Source organism: Bidens hawaiensis, unplaced genomic scaffold (assembly GCF_021521415.1).
Source record: "Bidens hawaiensis isolate Kalapana, Puna unplaced genomic scaffold, B.hawaiensis_p1.1 tig00027861_1, whole genome shotgun sequence".
NCBI classification, from domain to species: Eukaryota; Viridiplantae; Streptophyta; class Magnoliopsida; order Asterales; family Asteraceae; genus Bidens; species Bidens hawaiensis.
In genome coordinates, this window is record NW_027494529.1 from 194,990 (window position 1) to 208,630 (window position 13,641).

At 34.0% G+C, this 13,641-nt stretch overlaps 1 protein-coding gene and 1 pseudogene across 2 annotated transcripts; one reads left to right on the forward strand and one right to left on the reverse strand.

The window, feature by feature from the left end:
- The first annotated feature begins 1,276 nt into the window (after positions 1-1,276).
- On the forward strand, positions 1,277-6,579 carry LOC143576054 (sugar transporter ERD6-like 6; annotated as a pseudogene).
- Positions 6,580-6,725: 146 nt separating this feature from the next.
- LOC143576050 (uncharacterized) lies at positions 6,726-12,483 on the reverse strand. Of its 2 annotated transcripts, XM_077060244.1 has the most exons (18): positions 11,916-11,996; positions 11,348-11,438; positions 10,759-11,066; positions 10,131-10,208; positions 9,668-9,888; positions 9,160-9,252; positions 8,997-9,080; positions 8,809-8,925; positions 8,566-8,671; positions 8,414-8,479; positions 8,271-8,324; positions 8,116-8,173; positions 7,945-8,021; positions 7,801-7,871; positions 7,659-7,719; positions 7,513-7,572; positions 7,050-7,112; positions 6,726-6,886 (listed from the first exon to the last, which is right to left on the reverse strand). In XM_077060244.1, exons 3-18 carry the CDS (start codon positions 11,035-11,037, stop codon positions 6,764-6,766), a joined length of 1,611 nt encoding a protein of 536 aa, XP_076916359.1. In that variant the 5' UTR covers positions 11,038-11,066; positions 11,348-11,438; positions 11,916-11,996; the 3' UTR covers positions 6,726-6,763. The 2 variants fall into 2 exon arrangements, with proteins under 2 accessions (XP_076916359.1, XP_076916358.1); XM_077060243.1 differs by lacking the exon at positions 11,348-11,438 and having other exon boundaries at positions 11,908-12,483.
- Between the last annotated feature and the right edge of the window lie 1,158 nt (positions 12,484-13,641).

Genomic DNA, 13,641 nt, shown 5'->3' on the forward strand with positions numbered 1-13,641 from the left:
TTCTAATACCGGTTTCTGGGTTTTTTTCCCAGGTCCGAGTTTAGGTTTTTTGTGCACATCTAGTTATGGATCAAGACTGACCACGACCAGCATACTGCTTCTTTTTTTTTTGCCCATTTATCGGCTCACTGTCAGTTTTATTTGGCCCAATATCTTATCCAGCTACATTTGAGCTTTTGGTCCAAATGAATTAATTTAACTTGTTTACTAAAGTCTAAAAGTAGTTAACTACTTAACTTAATTTTTAACTAAATAGATAAATTGTTGATTCGAGAATAAAAATGGGACACTAACCGGTTCCAACATACCAAAAATCAACCTAACCGGTTTAAACAATTTTTCAAAAAATATTGATGAAGTTGGCTTGCCCTGTTTTAAAATTATTTTACTTTTGACCAAGACACAATCCAAGTTACAATTTGCTTCTTGCAATGTTGTATAATGAACTTCTCTGGGATTCGATCCACAAATGTAAATAACAAACAAATTAGATATACATGTGGTGTAAGGTGCGGAAATGTGAACTCCACATGTTACATTGAGCGTCAGGGACTCAATATATGAAATTACGTAAGTAGGAGTAACATTTGAACACAATACTCCACATGTTCACACATGTTATTATCGCACTCAAGACTTTATAATAATATTTCCAGGTGTAACGTGTCAAAGCATGGCTCTACTTGTTATGTTTTTCTTCACTTAAATGCTTCTACGTTTTTTATGATTCGTTTTTTTGTCTAATTATTATGAAAAATTCACATTAAGTAAAACTCCCCCTTTTGAGATTAAATTTTTGTTGCATTACCATTGATGGCAAAACTAATGATGAAAACAAAAATATTAAAAATACTAAAAAGTTGAATTGTATGAGTTTATGTCAAACAAATGAACTCTATGACCTAACTAGTAATACATTGGTTTGGAAAATATCTCATCCATAAGTGCATGTGCAAACACATGATTATGAATCTAGTATCTGGTTGGTCTATTTTCCTTAATAAATATCTATCAAAATTATGTTGTTTCTTCATTTGAGATTGCCATTGTCACGTAGAAGAATAACATCCATGATCAACCACACCCAAATGCTAAAACCTACCAAATCACAACCCACCTTACTGAGAGTTCGGCTAAAGAAACATCATCACACGCTATCCATACATGATGTGACAGACATGGTGCACGTACATATATTTGGAAGTGGTGTCTCATGTATATATATATATATATCCTCCTCTCTCTCATAGAAGAAGGTGATCTAGAGAAGTAAGCAATGAGTTTCAGACGTGAAAATGAAGACAGGAGGGATCTCAGAAAGCCGTTTCTTCATACCGGCAGTTGGTACCGTATGAGTTCAAGAAAATCTAGCATGAACATGATAACATCTTCTCAGATGATCAGAGACAGCTCCGTTTCTGTGCTCGCATGTGTCCTCATCGTTTCGTTAGGTCCCATTCAGTTCGGTTTCACTGTAAGCAATATTCAAACCATGGTCATAATATTATGAAACTGATCATCATGCATCCAAACTTAAGCAGTAATTATAAGATGATCAATGACACTTTCAGGGTGGCTATTCTTCACCTACACAATCGGATATCAGTCGTGATCTTAAACTTACAGTCTCCGAGGTTTCATTTAAATTTTGTCAACTTTTTGAATTCTGGTTTCTTGTGATGAATATGTTTAAGCTGATTTGAACTGTTGTATGTTCAGTTTTCACTGTTTGGTTCTTTGTCGAATGTTGGTGCAATGGTTGGTGCGATAGCTAGCGGTCAGATTGCAGAGTATATTGGTCGAAAAGGGGTATGCATCATTCACCTGATTTTGTATCTTCAATACTACTAAGTTTATAATTTTGTAAATATGTTTTACATTAAATATGTTCATGTGGGATTAAATTGTTGTTTTAGTTTAATTTGCATAAGTGGCATTGCTGATTCCTTTTATTGTTGCAGTCTTGATGATTGCTGCTATCCCTAATATAATTGGCTGGCTTGCCATATCATTTTCCAAAGTTAGCTCCTAATATCTTATTATATTATAACCATATTTCATTTTTTAATTTAAAGAAAAACATTTATCAGACAAAATCAGTTATGTTTTTTCATAGGATTCATTGTTTCTTTACATGGGAAGGTTACTAGAAGGATTTGGTGTTGGGATCATATCTTACACAGTACGTGAAGAGGTAGGTCCCAGCAGAGCCCAGTTGGACCCTCAAGACTCACCTCAAACAGGGACGTCTGCGCATTTGGACCTGCAAGACTCACCTTGAAGAGGGACGTCTGCGCGGTTGGACCCGCAAGACTTACCTTAAAGAGGGACGTCTGCACAAAAACCAACTGGATCCGCAGGACCCACCACGCTCAGAGAGATGACGTCCTTACGCGCAGTACGCAAGCTGTTCCCGCAGAAAAAGCCTCCCAATGGTCGACGTACTCCGCCTGTTCCCGCAGCTGCGGATACTAGCCATCAGGGAAGGCTACCCGCGCAGCAAGGCTACACGCACAAGGCACTAACTCTTAAATAATTCAGTAATGTCACCTGAAGAAGGAATGAGCAAGTCGTGAACACTCCCGCCCAAAGCTGGGAATTCTCCCGCCCAAATGAGCCAGTCCGTACGCTACTGGAGGACCTTTTGTACTATACCTGCCAAGGTATGGACAAAAGATCTGACCAAAGCTGCGACAGCTCACTGACAACAGTACGACGAACAGCACGCTCTAGTACTTAATGTCACTATCAGCCGCTGCCTACTCACCAACCCCTGTCGTGGCACGTGCATAGCCTGCAGTTGGTGGAAAAGGAATAGTACACAGCCGGCCATGTCACTATCAGCCGCTGCCTACCCACCAACCACTAGCATGGCATGTGCGTAGCCCACAGTTGGTCGAAAAGGAATACTATTCAGCCGGTTGTACCTGCTTGGAAACCTACCTTCGGCTATAAATACTCCAACACATTGGAACGGTATCATTATCTTATATCTTCATATATTATCTGATATCTTCTCTCTAGCTATTTCTCTTAATATACACTTATATTCAAGAGCAATCTAGTCTGATTCTCGCGCCGGAGGGTGGTCACAAGGAGGTACCCCCCCTTCTCAGTGACGAGCTCACGGTGTCTGTTTTGCAGGTCATCAGAAGAATAACCATCTTGCCGGACCTAACCCTCGTGGGAAACATCTATTTAACCCCCAGATTATCCGTAATCTGCCCGGGGTCGATTAGTGTTTCTTCAGTACGTATATCTTCTTAGGGGCTTGTTCCATACAAAACAAATTTTAAGTAATTACACTAAAAAATAAAGTAATAGGTGTAAGTGGTTATACAGTTTTCACAGTTCTCTACTTAAAGTTCATCCGGTATTGGACGTCGGAAGACCTTGTGTCATCTATTCTGACACAAGTTGTAAAAACAAAAAACAATAAATAAAAAAGTATTTGCTAAATGAAATCTAATAAAACTATGTGTTTGTTGGGTGTTTTAAAAAGGTTCATGTGTATATAGCTGAGATAGCACCTCAAAACATGAGAGGGAATTTAGGTTCTGTCAACCAGGTAATTCTAGTTTGGAATGTCAGTTGGTAGTTGTATTATTTTATACAGTAATTTTTTTGCTTTTTTTAATTTTATATAATATTCCTTTTATAGCTATCAGTTACTGTTGGGATTATGCTTTCTTATTTGCTGGGACTTTTTGTTCATTGGAGAGTACTTGCAACTTTGGGTAATCCTCAAAAACACAAGAATTAGATTAATGATGATAATATATATATATATATATATATATATTATTTACTTAAAAAAATAATAATTTTGCTTGGTGTAGGAATGTTTCCATGTTTAATTTTGATACCTGGTCTCTTTTTCATCCCAGAGTCTCCTAGGTGGCTGGTAAGTTAAACTTTATGAAGTGTTAAATATTTAGTGATGTTGGTTGGATTGTTTTTATATATATTCTTTATCTATTACAGGCATAAATGGGAATGACAGATGATTTCGAAGCTTCTTTGCAAGTTCTTTGCGGCTTTGATACTGATATAACCCAAGAAGTAAATGAAATCAAGGTGAATAACTTAAGAGTTATTATGAGATATATTATTATAAGTATGGAACTCGGGGAAAAACTGTCGATGTTGAAATTGGGCTCTAGACGACGGAATTTGGAGCCAATGCGTTCCGTTCATATATTATGTGCCTCGTAACTATAAATGGATTAAATGTTATGCGAGTTTTAAGTTGGGCACTTTTTTAGCCCACTTGGTTTTATTCAGTTGCCCGAATACGAGTCTGCCAATTATTGGATTAGCTTCGTATCAAGTTCACATTTCTATTTTATTTGTTTTGTACGTTTCAATGTTCAGAGGTCTGTGGCGTCATTAACCAGAAGAGCAACGATTCAATTTTCAGATCTCAAACAAAGAAGATATTGGTTTCCTCTAATGGTATGCTATAATGATATTTCATTTGTTCACATTTTATAAAATGTGACCATTTAATTATTTTTCAAAATCCTGCAGATAGGATTTGGCTTACTTGTACTTCAACAGTCAACTGGAACTAATGGTGTCCTCTTTTACTCCAGTACCATTTTCCAATCTGCAGGTAAGTCTTGAATATTTAATTAATATTACAAATTTTCGTTTACTAAATTTATTTATTTTTTATTATTATTAAACAGGAATTTCAGATAGCAATGTTGCTACATTTGGACTTGGTGCTATTCAAGTAAGCCCCAACAATGTTATCTGACAATTTTAACCGTTTAACTAGAAATGGGTCGCTCTTATTTCAAACGGGTCAAATAAAAAAATTAGCTGAAAAGAGAACCGGTTGAGAGTCTCCATTAGTCTACTTTAAATGCATAGGACCTATTAAATCATGTTATTTAAAGATTTAGATTATTAATGTAATAAAAAAAGCACAAAAAGTGTTTGCGGGTCAACCCAACCCGACACATTTGACCACTTTCTTTCTTGATCAAGTCATAACAAGAAATATTACACAAATCAGGTGATTGCAACTGCAATTTCAACATGGTTGGTTGACAAAACGGGCCGAAGGATCCTGCTTATTGTAAGGATATAAATGTGAATTATAATAATGTTTATGTTTTGACTTAAAATGATAACATAATATTTCCTAGGTGTCATCTTCGGGAATGACGGTTAGTCTCGCACTCGTTGCAGCATCCTTCTTCATTAAGGTAATCTTGTATATCCTCTTAATAATTTGGAGACACTTTGAGTCGAGTCCCTATTTATCAGAGGCTTCAGTGTTGGCCCGTTTACCTATAAACGCTCTAAAAGCACATTTGGGCTTGTGCACATCAAAAATTTCAAATTCTAAGAAAACAGTGTTTTGTGGTCTGTCCAACTTGACCCGTTTCAAGTCAGTTTGAAGTCAGTTTGACCTGCTAAATCTCAGGGTCTTGTGAAGGAAAATTCCACCATGTATACTGGAATGGGCATTCTATCAGTGATCGGAGTCGTGGTGCGTTTTTATTATATTTTTTGTAGTATTTTGGCGGTAAATTTGTGAGTTGTTTAATTAACATTTTGTTTTAGGGTTTGATCATTGGTTTTTCTCTTGGATTGGGACCAATTCCATGGATTATTATGTCTGAGGTAACTAAATTAAATCTTTCAATGCAATAATTACGGTCATCATGTACTTAGGGTTGTTAACGAACACGAACTGGGCTTATTCATGTTCCTTCACTCAACCTTAACCGAACAAACAAACAAACAAACAAACATGAACACTTAAACTAACGGATTTTCTTGTTCATGTTCGTTCGTTAAGAAAATGTCCATGTCTATGTTTGTTATATTCTAAAAGAACGGCCATGAACATAATCAAACACAAATGAATGGCTGCCTACTAAGAGTAAATGGATTCCCAAATTAAAATCTAAAATATCATTCTTTTTTACTGTAAAATTTAAATATCATGATCATTAACTGACAACATTTAAAAAGTATATTAGTAATAAATATTTTAAATGTGAAATTCAAATTATTATTAGTAATGAATAAGTTAGAACGAGTATTTAAACGAACGTAAATCAACGGACATAAAGGAGCGCCATGTCCGTTCGTTTAATTATACGAAGAACACTATGTATTCACGTTCGTTCGTTAATTAAAGAAACGAACAAAAATGAACTTGTCGCCGAACGGTTCACTAAACGTTCGATTCGTGCTCACTGTTTCTTGATGATAACACAGATTCTTCCAGTCAATATAGAAGGACTTGCTGGAAGTATAGCTACATTAGCCAACTGGTTTATTTGTTGGGTCATAACATTAACCGCACCCTTGCTTTTATCGTGGAGTGACGGAGGTTTGTCTCTCTCAAGCTCGGGTCAACCGGGTTAAAAACCCAAGGAAATCTATGTTATCAATGACTGTATTATACTAATATAGTAATATCAGCAATGTTTGTTTGCAACAGGAACATTCACTCTGTACATGGTTATGAGTGCTATAACAGTTATTTTCGCAGGCCTTTTGGTACCCGAGACCAAGGGCAAAACATTGGAGGAGATTCAGTTTTCATTCAGATGATTTGCTTTGCTTCTATTGAAAATGCATATCAAATAAAATAAACATAATAACTTATTTCCCTTTACCATTATAACTTGCTAATACATTAACATTTGCGCATATGGTTATTTAATTTGAACATGTTGGGGTAGATTTCTGTAGTAATAGTTTAAAAAACTAGAGTAAATTATCATATACACAAATCTCATAACGAAACCACATCAAACTCATGTGGCATGAAGTCCTCACTCGGACTGTAGTATTTTGCGGGAGAATATAAGCCTAGATTACCAACTTGGCTTGTGTATAGACACGCGAATCGCTCCACCTACAGCATAAAAAATAAAAATTCAATCTTTCCATATACGCTTACATTATGAATAGGTCAATTTGGGTGATGTTTTCCAAAGAACATATTGTTTATAAAGAAATAAAAAAAATATGGATAAAAGTGTTTCGGGTACGAAAGGGTGAAAGAAGATGGTTGAAACCTGGTGAGCGAAACGTGAGTTCTGATACCCGGTTTTCATGAGTTGCCCCCACACCTTGTGGAACTGTCATTTGGAATAAATTTATTAATAATTGGACTAAATGCAGATAAAGTTATAGATTTTACTCTTATGTATGGCATATAACCATATATATTAAAGAAAGCATAAGACATTTGTGTCAAAGAACAATTTCATATAATCCTTCAAAACCTGGTACAAATTATGACTTTTATATACTTCCCTTAAAACTTGCATTAACATACAAGAGTCTTGAGTGTATGGAGAAAGAAAATTGTACAATGGTCATGCTATAAATTGCATTTAATGAAATGAGAAAATATGAAATTTTAATATTTTGAATGTGTATATTAAAATTTAAACAAAAAAAGATTGGACAAATATGATATTATGAAAGTTTTCAGGGGTATATGCGGAATTTCCCAGTGTTTGTAAAACCGGTTACCTTCTCATGAAAAACCTTTTGAGCTTCTTGATGTGTAATCCTAACACGTTCACGTTGTACCTATACCCGCATAAACAAACCAAGAGTATAATTATATGACATCATACATATAAATGTATTTCAGAAAATACACAATCAGATATAACCTCAAGTGAATCAAGCTTTGATTGAGCCTTTTTAGCTTCATGACCAGCCAAACACTCACGCCTGCAAGCCCAGTACGAGTTAAGTCAAGCCCGACATGTAAAGTCAAATTAAAAAACAATGTAGAAAAATGTGGTTGCTTACTGAAGGGACCATTTTAAATGATGGATCTGATCTTCTATGTGATCTCGCTCACTTCGAAGCATTATAAGTTGCTGCACAAAAATACACAAGTATGTTATTTATGAAATTGTATGTGACAGTATGCAATTAAAAAAGCGATATTACCTTACGAGTGTCACGCAAGTGCCAGAGAAGTTTAACTTCCTTTTCAAGCTCTGGAACAACAAGCATTGTTCTCCAGCCTATTATTATGTAATTAATAATATTACAACTTTACAAAACAACAATAATAATAATAATAATAATAATACTTAAATAATTTTGTTAATATTATACCAAGAACTTTTTTGCTGCGCAAAATGTCCCCATATATGTGATCTCCGACATATAGAACCTAACAACATTGAAATTGAACACCATGATTTAATTTTCTCCATACAAATTTCATTCTAAAATACAAATAAATTTTAATGGGGACATTAATATGACACCTGTGAGCTTGATTCAATATTCAGTAGTTTATGCAGATGCCCAACATGGCCTCCCTGAGACAGAAATCATGAAAAAATTGAATACAAAACAAAAGGCCCAACGGTTGACCAACAGTTGACTAACAGTAAAACAAATTGATTACCTGAAACACTTTGTAAGATTTATCTGGCATCTGATGATCTGGCAGTTCTAAAGAAGGCACTCCCACCTGATAACATTAAAAATTTAGTTAACATATATATAGCATATGTAGCCTAATAGATGTAAAAAAAACCATATTACCCCCACACAAACCTGAGCCATAGGACTACCATTATCGGTATTAATAAGCATTCCCGAATCAGTGTCCACAGCAAAAAGATTTGTTCGGAGTTCATCATGGAAAAATTTCGGCTTTGCACTGCATAATAAAGGGCAAGAGTGAAATAATACAATAAAATATCTCACATTCTATAGGTTTTCACATTCACGATTATTATTATTATTATTTAAAATATCTCACATTCACAATTATTATTATTCTGAGAAGAGTATGACCTGCCAGATATGACAACATCAAAGTGCTGGAGCCAGTCAAGAGTCAGTGAGGAGCTACCATCTGGCTTTTGTGGCCCGCATAGAAAATTCATAACAACATTTGTGTAATCCCAAAGGCTACATAATAAAGCATAAGTTAAATAAGTGACAACTTAAATATGAGAAAAAGTATATTAAAGATAATCTACCTGTTTGTTACCAAGAATACAGCAAAACCAGAAGTTCTAAGCATTTGAAGCATTGGGACTATTGAGTTGTCTTCATTGATGTACCTAATTTTTAAAATATTGACAGATATAAGTAAATAAAAAAGAAAAAATGTAAAATAGTAAACAAATTGCTTTGACTCGCTTTTTAGGATCATTTGCAACCATCTGCTTCAGAGTTCCATCACGGTGACACAGATCCACTGCAGCCCGAACATCTCTGTACATACTAAAGTAACTGCACGAACATATTTTACACGTTAACATTTAAAAACCAACGTAATATATGAAAGCATAATTTCACTGTATTTGATTAAAGCATATTGCAAATTTTATATACTTATAAAGTCTTTTGTAGGGTAGGTGGGCCATATACAAAGGAATATTTAAAAGGCATATATGAAAAAGAAAATTATCCAACAAACATGAGTTAGGTATTTAACCATTTTGTGTGCCCTCAAGCATCAATTTGGTTCTCTTTTAAGCATCAAGGTTACAACTTTCTGTAGCATGTTCAGCATAAATGCCATGTAAGCATATTCTGTAACACTTTTATAACTTTAAGACTAAGACTAAATATGCTTATTTAATATACTTGCACGTGGCCAAATAATATCAAAATATTGCCAACAAAATGACATGAAAATCCTTACTCTTTTTCTTCTGAGATTTTTCCTGGATTATTATCCTTAAAATCAACCAACTGAGCAAACAAATAAGCTTCAGCTAGTGAAAAAAGGGTATCAATAAGTGCATAATCAGGCTCATCAAATGCATCTCGGACTAGAGTACTTCCATACGTAGCCACCTTTTCTTCCTTTGATAATAACTTAAATCCATGATATGCCACTTTCACATATTTATGTCTGTCCATCTGCAAAAACAGAAGAAAAGAAAAGATAAATACACATAAAGAAAGCCTATTTGCACCACTAATTCAGATTAAAAGAATTATGGGTTCCTATTCTTTAGTTGATAATGTTCTTATTCTTATAGTTTCTGATTCTCGTTAAGGACCCAAGAAAAAGTAACTGAACATACATTCATGCGTACATACATAGATGAATACATGCATATGCTGGCTTAACAAGTTATGTTTTATATATGAAAACCGACCTTCAATATATTCCCCCTCTTTTTGTCAAGAACCAGTCCTCTGACCATGTAAGTCCAATCAAAAGACCAATCAAGTAACTGCATCCAATGAACAAATTAGGAAAAAGATATCAGACAACTATATAGACAAAACTGAAACAAAAACTGGATTTGAGTAGGCCTGTAAACGAACCGAACGAACACAAATGAGGCATGTTCGTGTTCGTTCGTTAGTAAAATGAACATGTTCATGTCCGTTTGTTAATAGTATAAACGAACGATTCATGAACATAAACGAACAAATATAACTGAGCAAACACCAAAGAAAAGAATGTGAGTATCCATCTGTTGAGCCTAGTATTTTAATAAAATTGGACTAAATTGTTATGGGTGATACTTTAAAATTACTAAAACTAGACTAAATTGTAATAGGTATAACAACTCACAGAAATGACAAACTTAAAACAAACGTAAACGAACGAACACAAATGATAGAACGAGGTGTGTATGTCCTTCCGTTTAACTAAATGAACAAAAAGTTTCGTTTATGTTCGTCCGTTTATTAGATAAACGAACTTCCGGTCGAACTATTCATTGAACGTTCAATTTATTTACAGGCCTAGATTTTGCATTATCAACAAAAACAAACCTCATTAGGGTACCCCAAGTTAACCACTAACTTTTTGACTGTGCCATTGTATGCGAGCGACTCAAAAGTTTCAGGCTTGTACTGTGCAAGTGTATAATCCATGTCAAAACCAACAGCAACAATATTCTTCATATTCACAGCTCTGTTACAGAATATATGTTTGCCGATATCAATCTTTTGTCCTCCTTCAGGAGATGTCCATCCAGATGAAACATGAGTTTTTCCACATCCATTCGGTCCCTTTATCTCGGGTGTAAATCCATAACTTATAGCATCCATTTTAGAGCTTGATCCTAACTTAAACAGACCTGGTTTAAACATATATATAATGAATCATCAACGAGTTGCATAACATTTCTAATAAACCTAGACAGTGTAAACATTCACGAGCAATCATACAGGCTAACAACTTCATATTACAAACTACCAAGATTTACATCAAACAAGCATGAAATCAAAAAGAAAGATTATAACTAAATAACAAACGAACCCTAAAATTCACTATAAACCCAAAAAACAAGATAAAAATAAAACAGTAGAAAGCCAAAATCCCCTGAAAAAGTGAAGAAAACGACCTTAAAAGACATACCTTTAACGACCAGTGAAAGAACACAAAGCAAGTGTGTAAATGCTCAAAGCTTTAAGTGTAAACTCCCCAAATAAGCTCTGATAAACACCACCTAAAATCCCAACAACAACACCCTACTTATTATCACCTCCAAAAACCTGATCAATCACCGAAACTAGTCTAGACTTATCTAAAACAAACACATTTACTTATACAGGAACAATCATAGTCCATGAAGACTTAAGACATATAAAAAATCAAAAACGTGTGCGTGTGAATCAAATCTTCAACAAACAATGAACAATAATAATATAATACTTATATAATAATAAACTAATAAATAGATTCCAACAGCTAAGTACATAAATCATAAACAATCATCTACAAATCAGTGCAAATCACGATAAAACAATCCAGCATTTAAAATACGCTAATCCTAGTCGCTAGTCAGGCGGTGCGGTGGGAGCAGCAATTAATCGGGATTTTTACCCCCGTCAACAAATGATGCACAAAATGTGAAAATCAAAAGGTAAACAGTAACAATATCAACAATCAATTGCAGCATTAATTTAAGAGCAAACCATGAGACCTTTTGGTACCGAAAAGGAGCTTTCGGGACGAGGAACAAAACCCTAATTTAGCTGCGAATTGGGGGAAAGAGGTAGGCGAAGGGTAGAGAAGAAGATTAAAACAATATGTAACGGTTAATGTCTTCGGAAAACGCATCGTATTGCTGCCTGCCTTTTATAACAACATTTGGGGATAATAATAATATTATTATTATATTATTAACTAATATTAATGAATGTGAATGTCACAATACGAATCGGATACCGGAATCCGCAGCTGATGTGTTAGTAATATTATTATTATTATTATTATAATGATGTGACGAAGAAGACTTAAATTGTGAGTATTGCAATGAATTTTGGAATCTAGTGGTTAATGATTTGATTGAAACTGAAGCATGATGAATTGATGATGACGTAGAATTGCAATTACAATTTAGGTCGTTTGTTTCGGGACGGAATCGAATTCGATGTGGTTACGTGTGGTGATGGTGTTAATGTGGTGGTCGTCGGTGACACGTGTACGGTTGGTGTGAGGAGTGGTTGTGGTGACGACGGTGGTGGACTGGTGGTGAGGTGGTGGTGGTGGTAACGGTTTTTTTTTATGTATGTAAAATATTGTGTTTGTTTTTTCCGGGTTTGTTAATTTGTTATTATGTGGAGGTGGAGTGAAGAGGGTGAGTTGTATTTTTGGATTTGGTTCCTTTACTTTTGCTAGTGTTCGAATGCGACCCCTTTAACATCAAGTAGTAAAATGTTTAGGACGTTACTCGTATGAGGTGAGATTCGATGCAAATGAAATTAACGGGGTGACAATTATGATTTATTGGGTTCAATGGGTGGTATTAAAATATATATAATTGGTCGGAATGGGTCAAACTATAAAAAGAATTTGATTGAAACGGGTTGACATTTCTATAGTGTTTTTATTTTATATTTTTTTATGGAACGAGATAAACGAAGAAAACTTTATAGTACTTTTACATTTTTAGTTTTTGATTTATATTTCGAGTTATGATATTCTATTTTTTTGTTTTGAATTTTTTAATGAGGTGTTTTTGAAACGATTTGAGATTCAGAAACCCCTTATTAAAATATTCAAATAAATAAATAAATAATTATAACTCGAAATATAAATCAAAAACTTAAAAAGTAAAACTAAAAAAAATATAGAGAAATGTCACCCCCGTTTTAATATGTTTCAATCAATTTTTTTTTTAGTTTGATCCATTTTGGTTATATACATTTTAATACAACTCATTCAACCCAATGGGTCACAATTACCGCTCATAAAATTAACATACTAATTATACAAATAATTAGAGTAATTAAAAATGTTGAGTTTTGAATTTGTGCAACTACACTAAAAAAACATGAAGCACAGTAATGATAATTGTTGAGTAATAACTAATAATTGCTTTAGTTTTAATATAATTGTGATAGTTATTTGTACTTAATGATAAATTTGTTTTTATTTGATTTTAACGCTACTTTCTTTTAGATATGTAGTTTTTCTTTCTTAATCTTTTCTTTATTTTGATATCATTACTAACGTATCTTTGCACTAACATATGAATTGTTTTTTATTGTTAATGATATCTTTTATGTTTCACATATGTGATTTCAAGTACAAAAATTAAATAATATGCTACATTGTTAGTTTAACTGCTATCAAATCAAACTTTAATTGTTTAAAGTCTTAAATTAGACAAGTTTTGTATATATATTTTCTTTAAAGAATGTGGA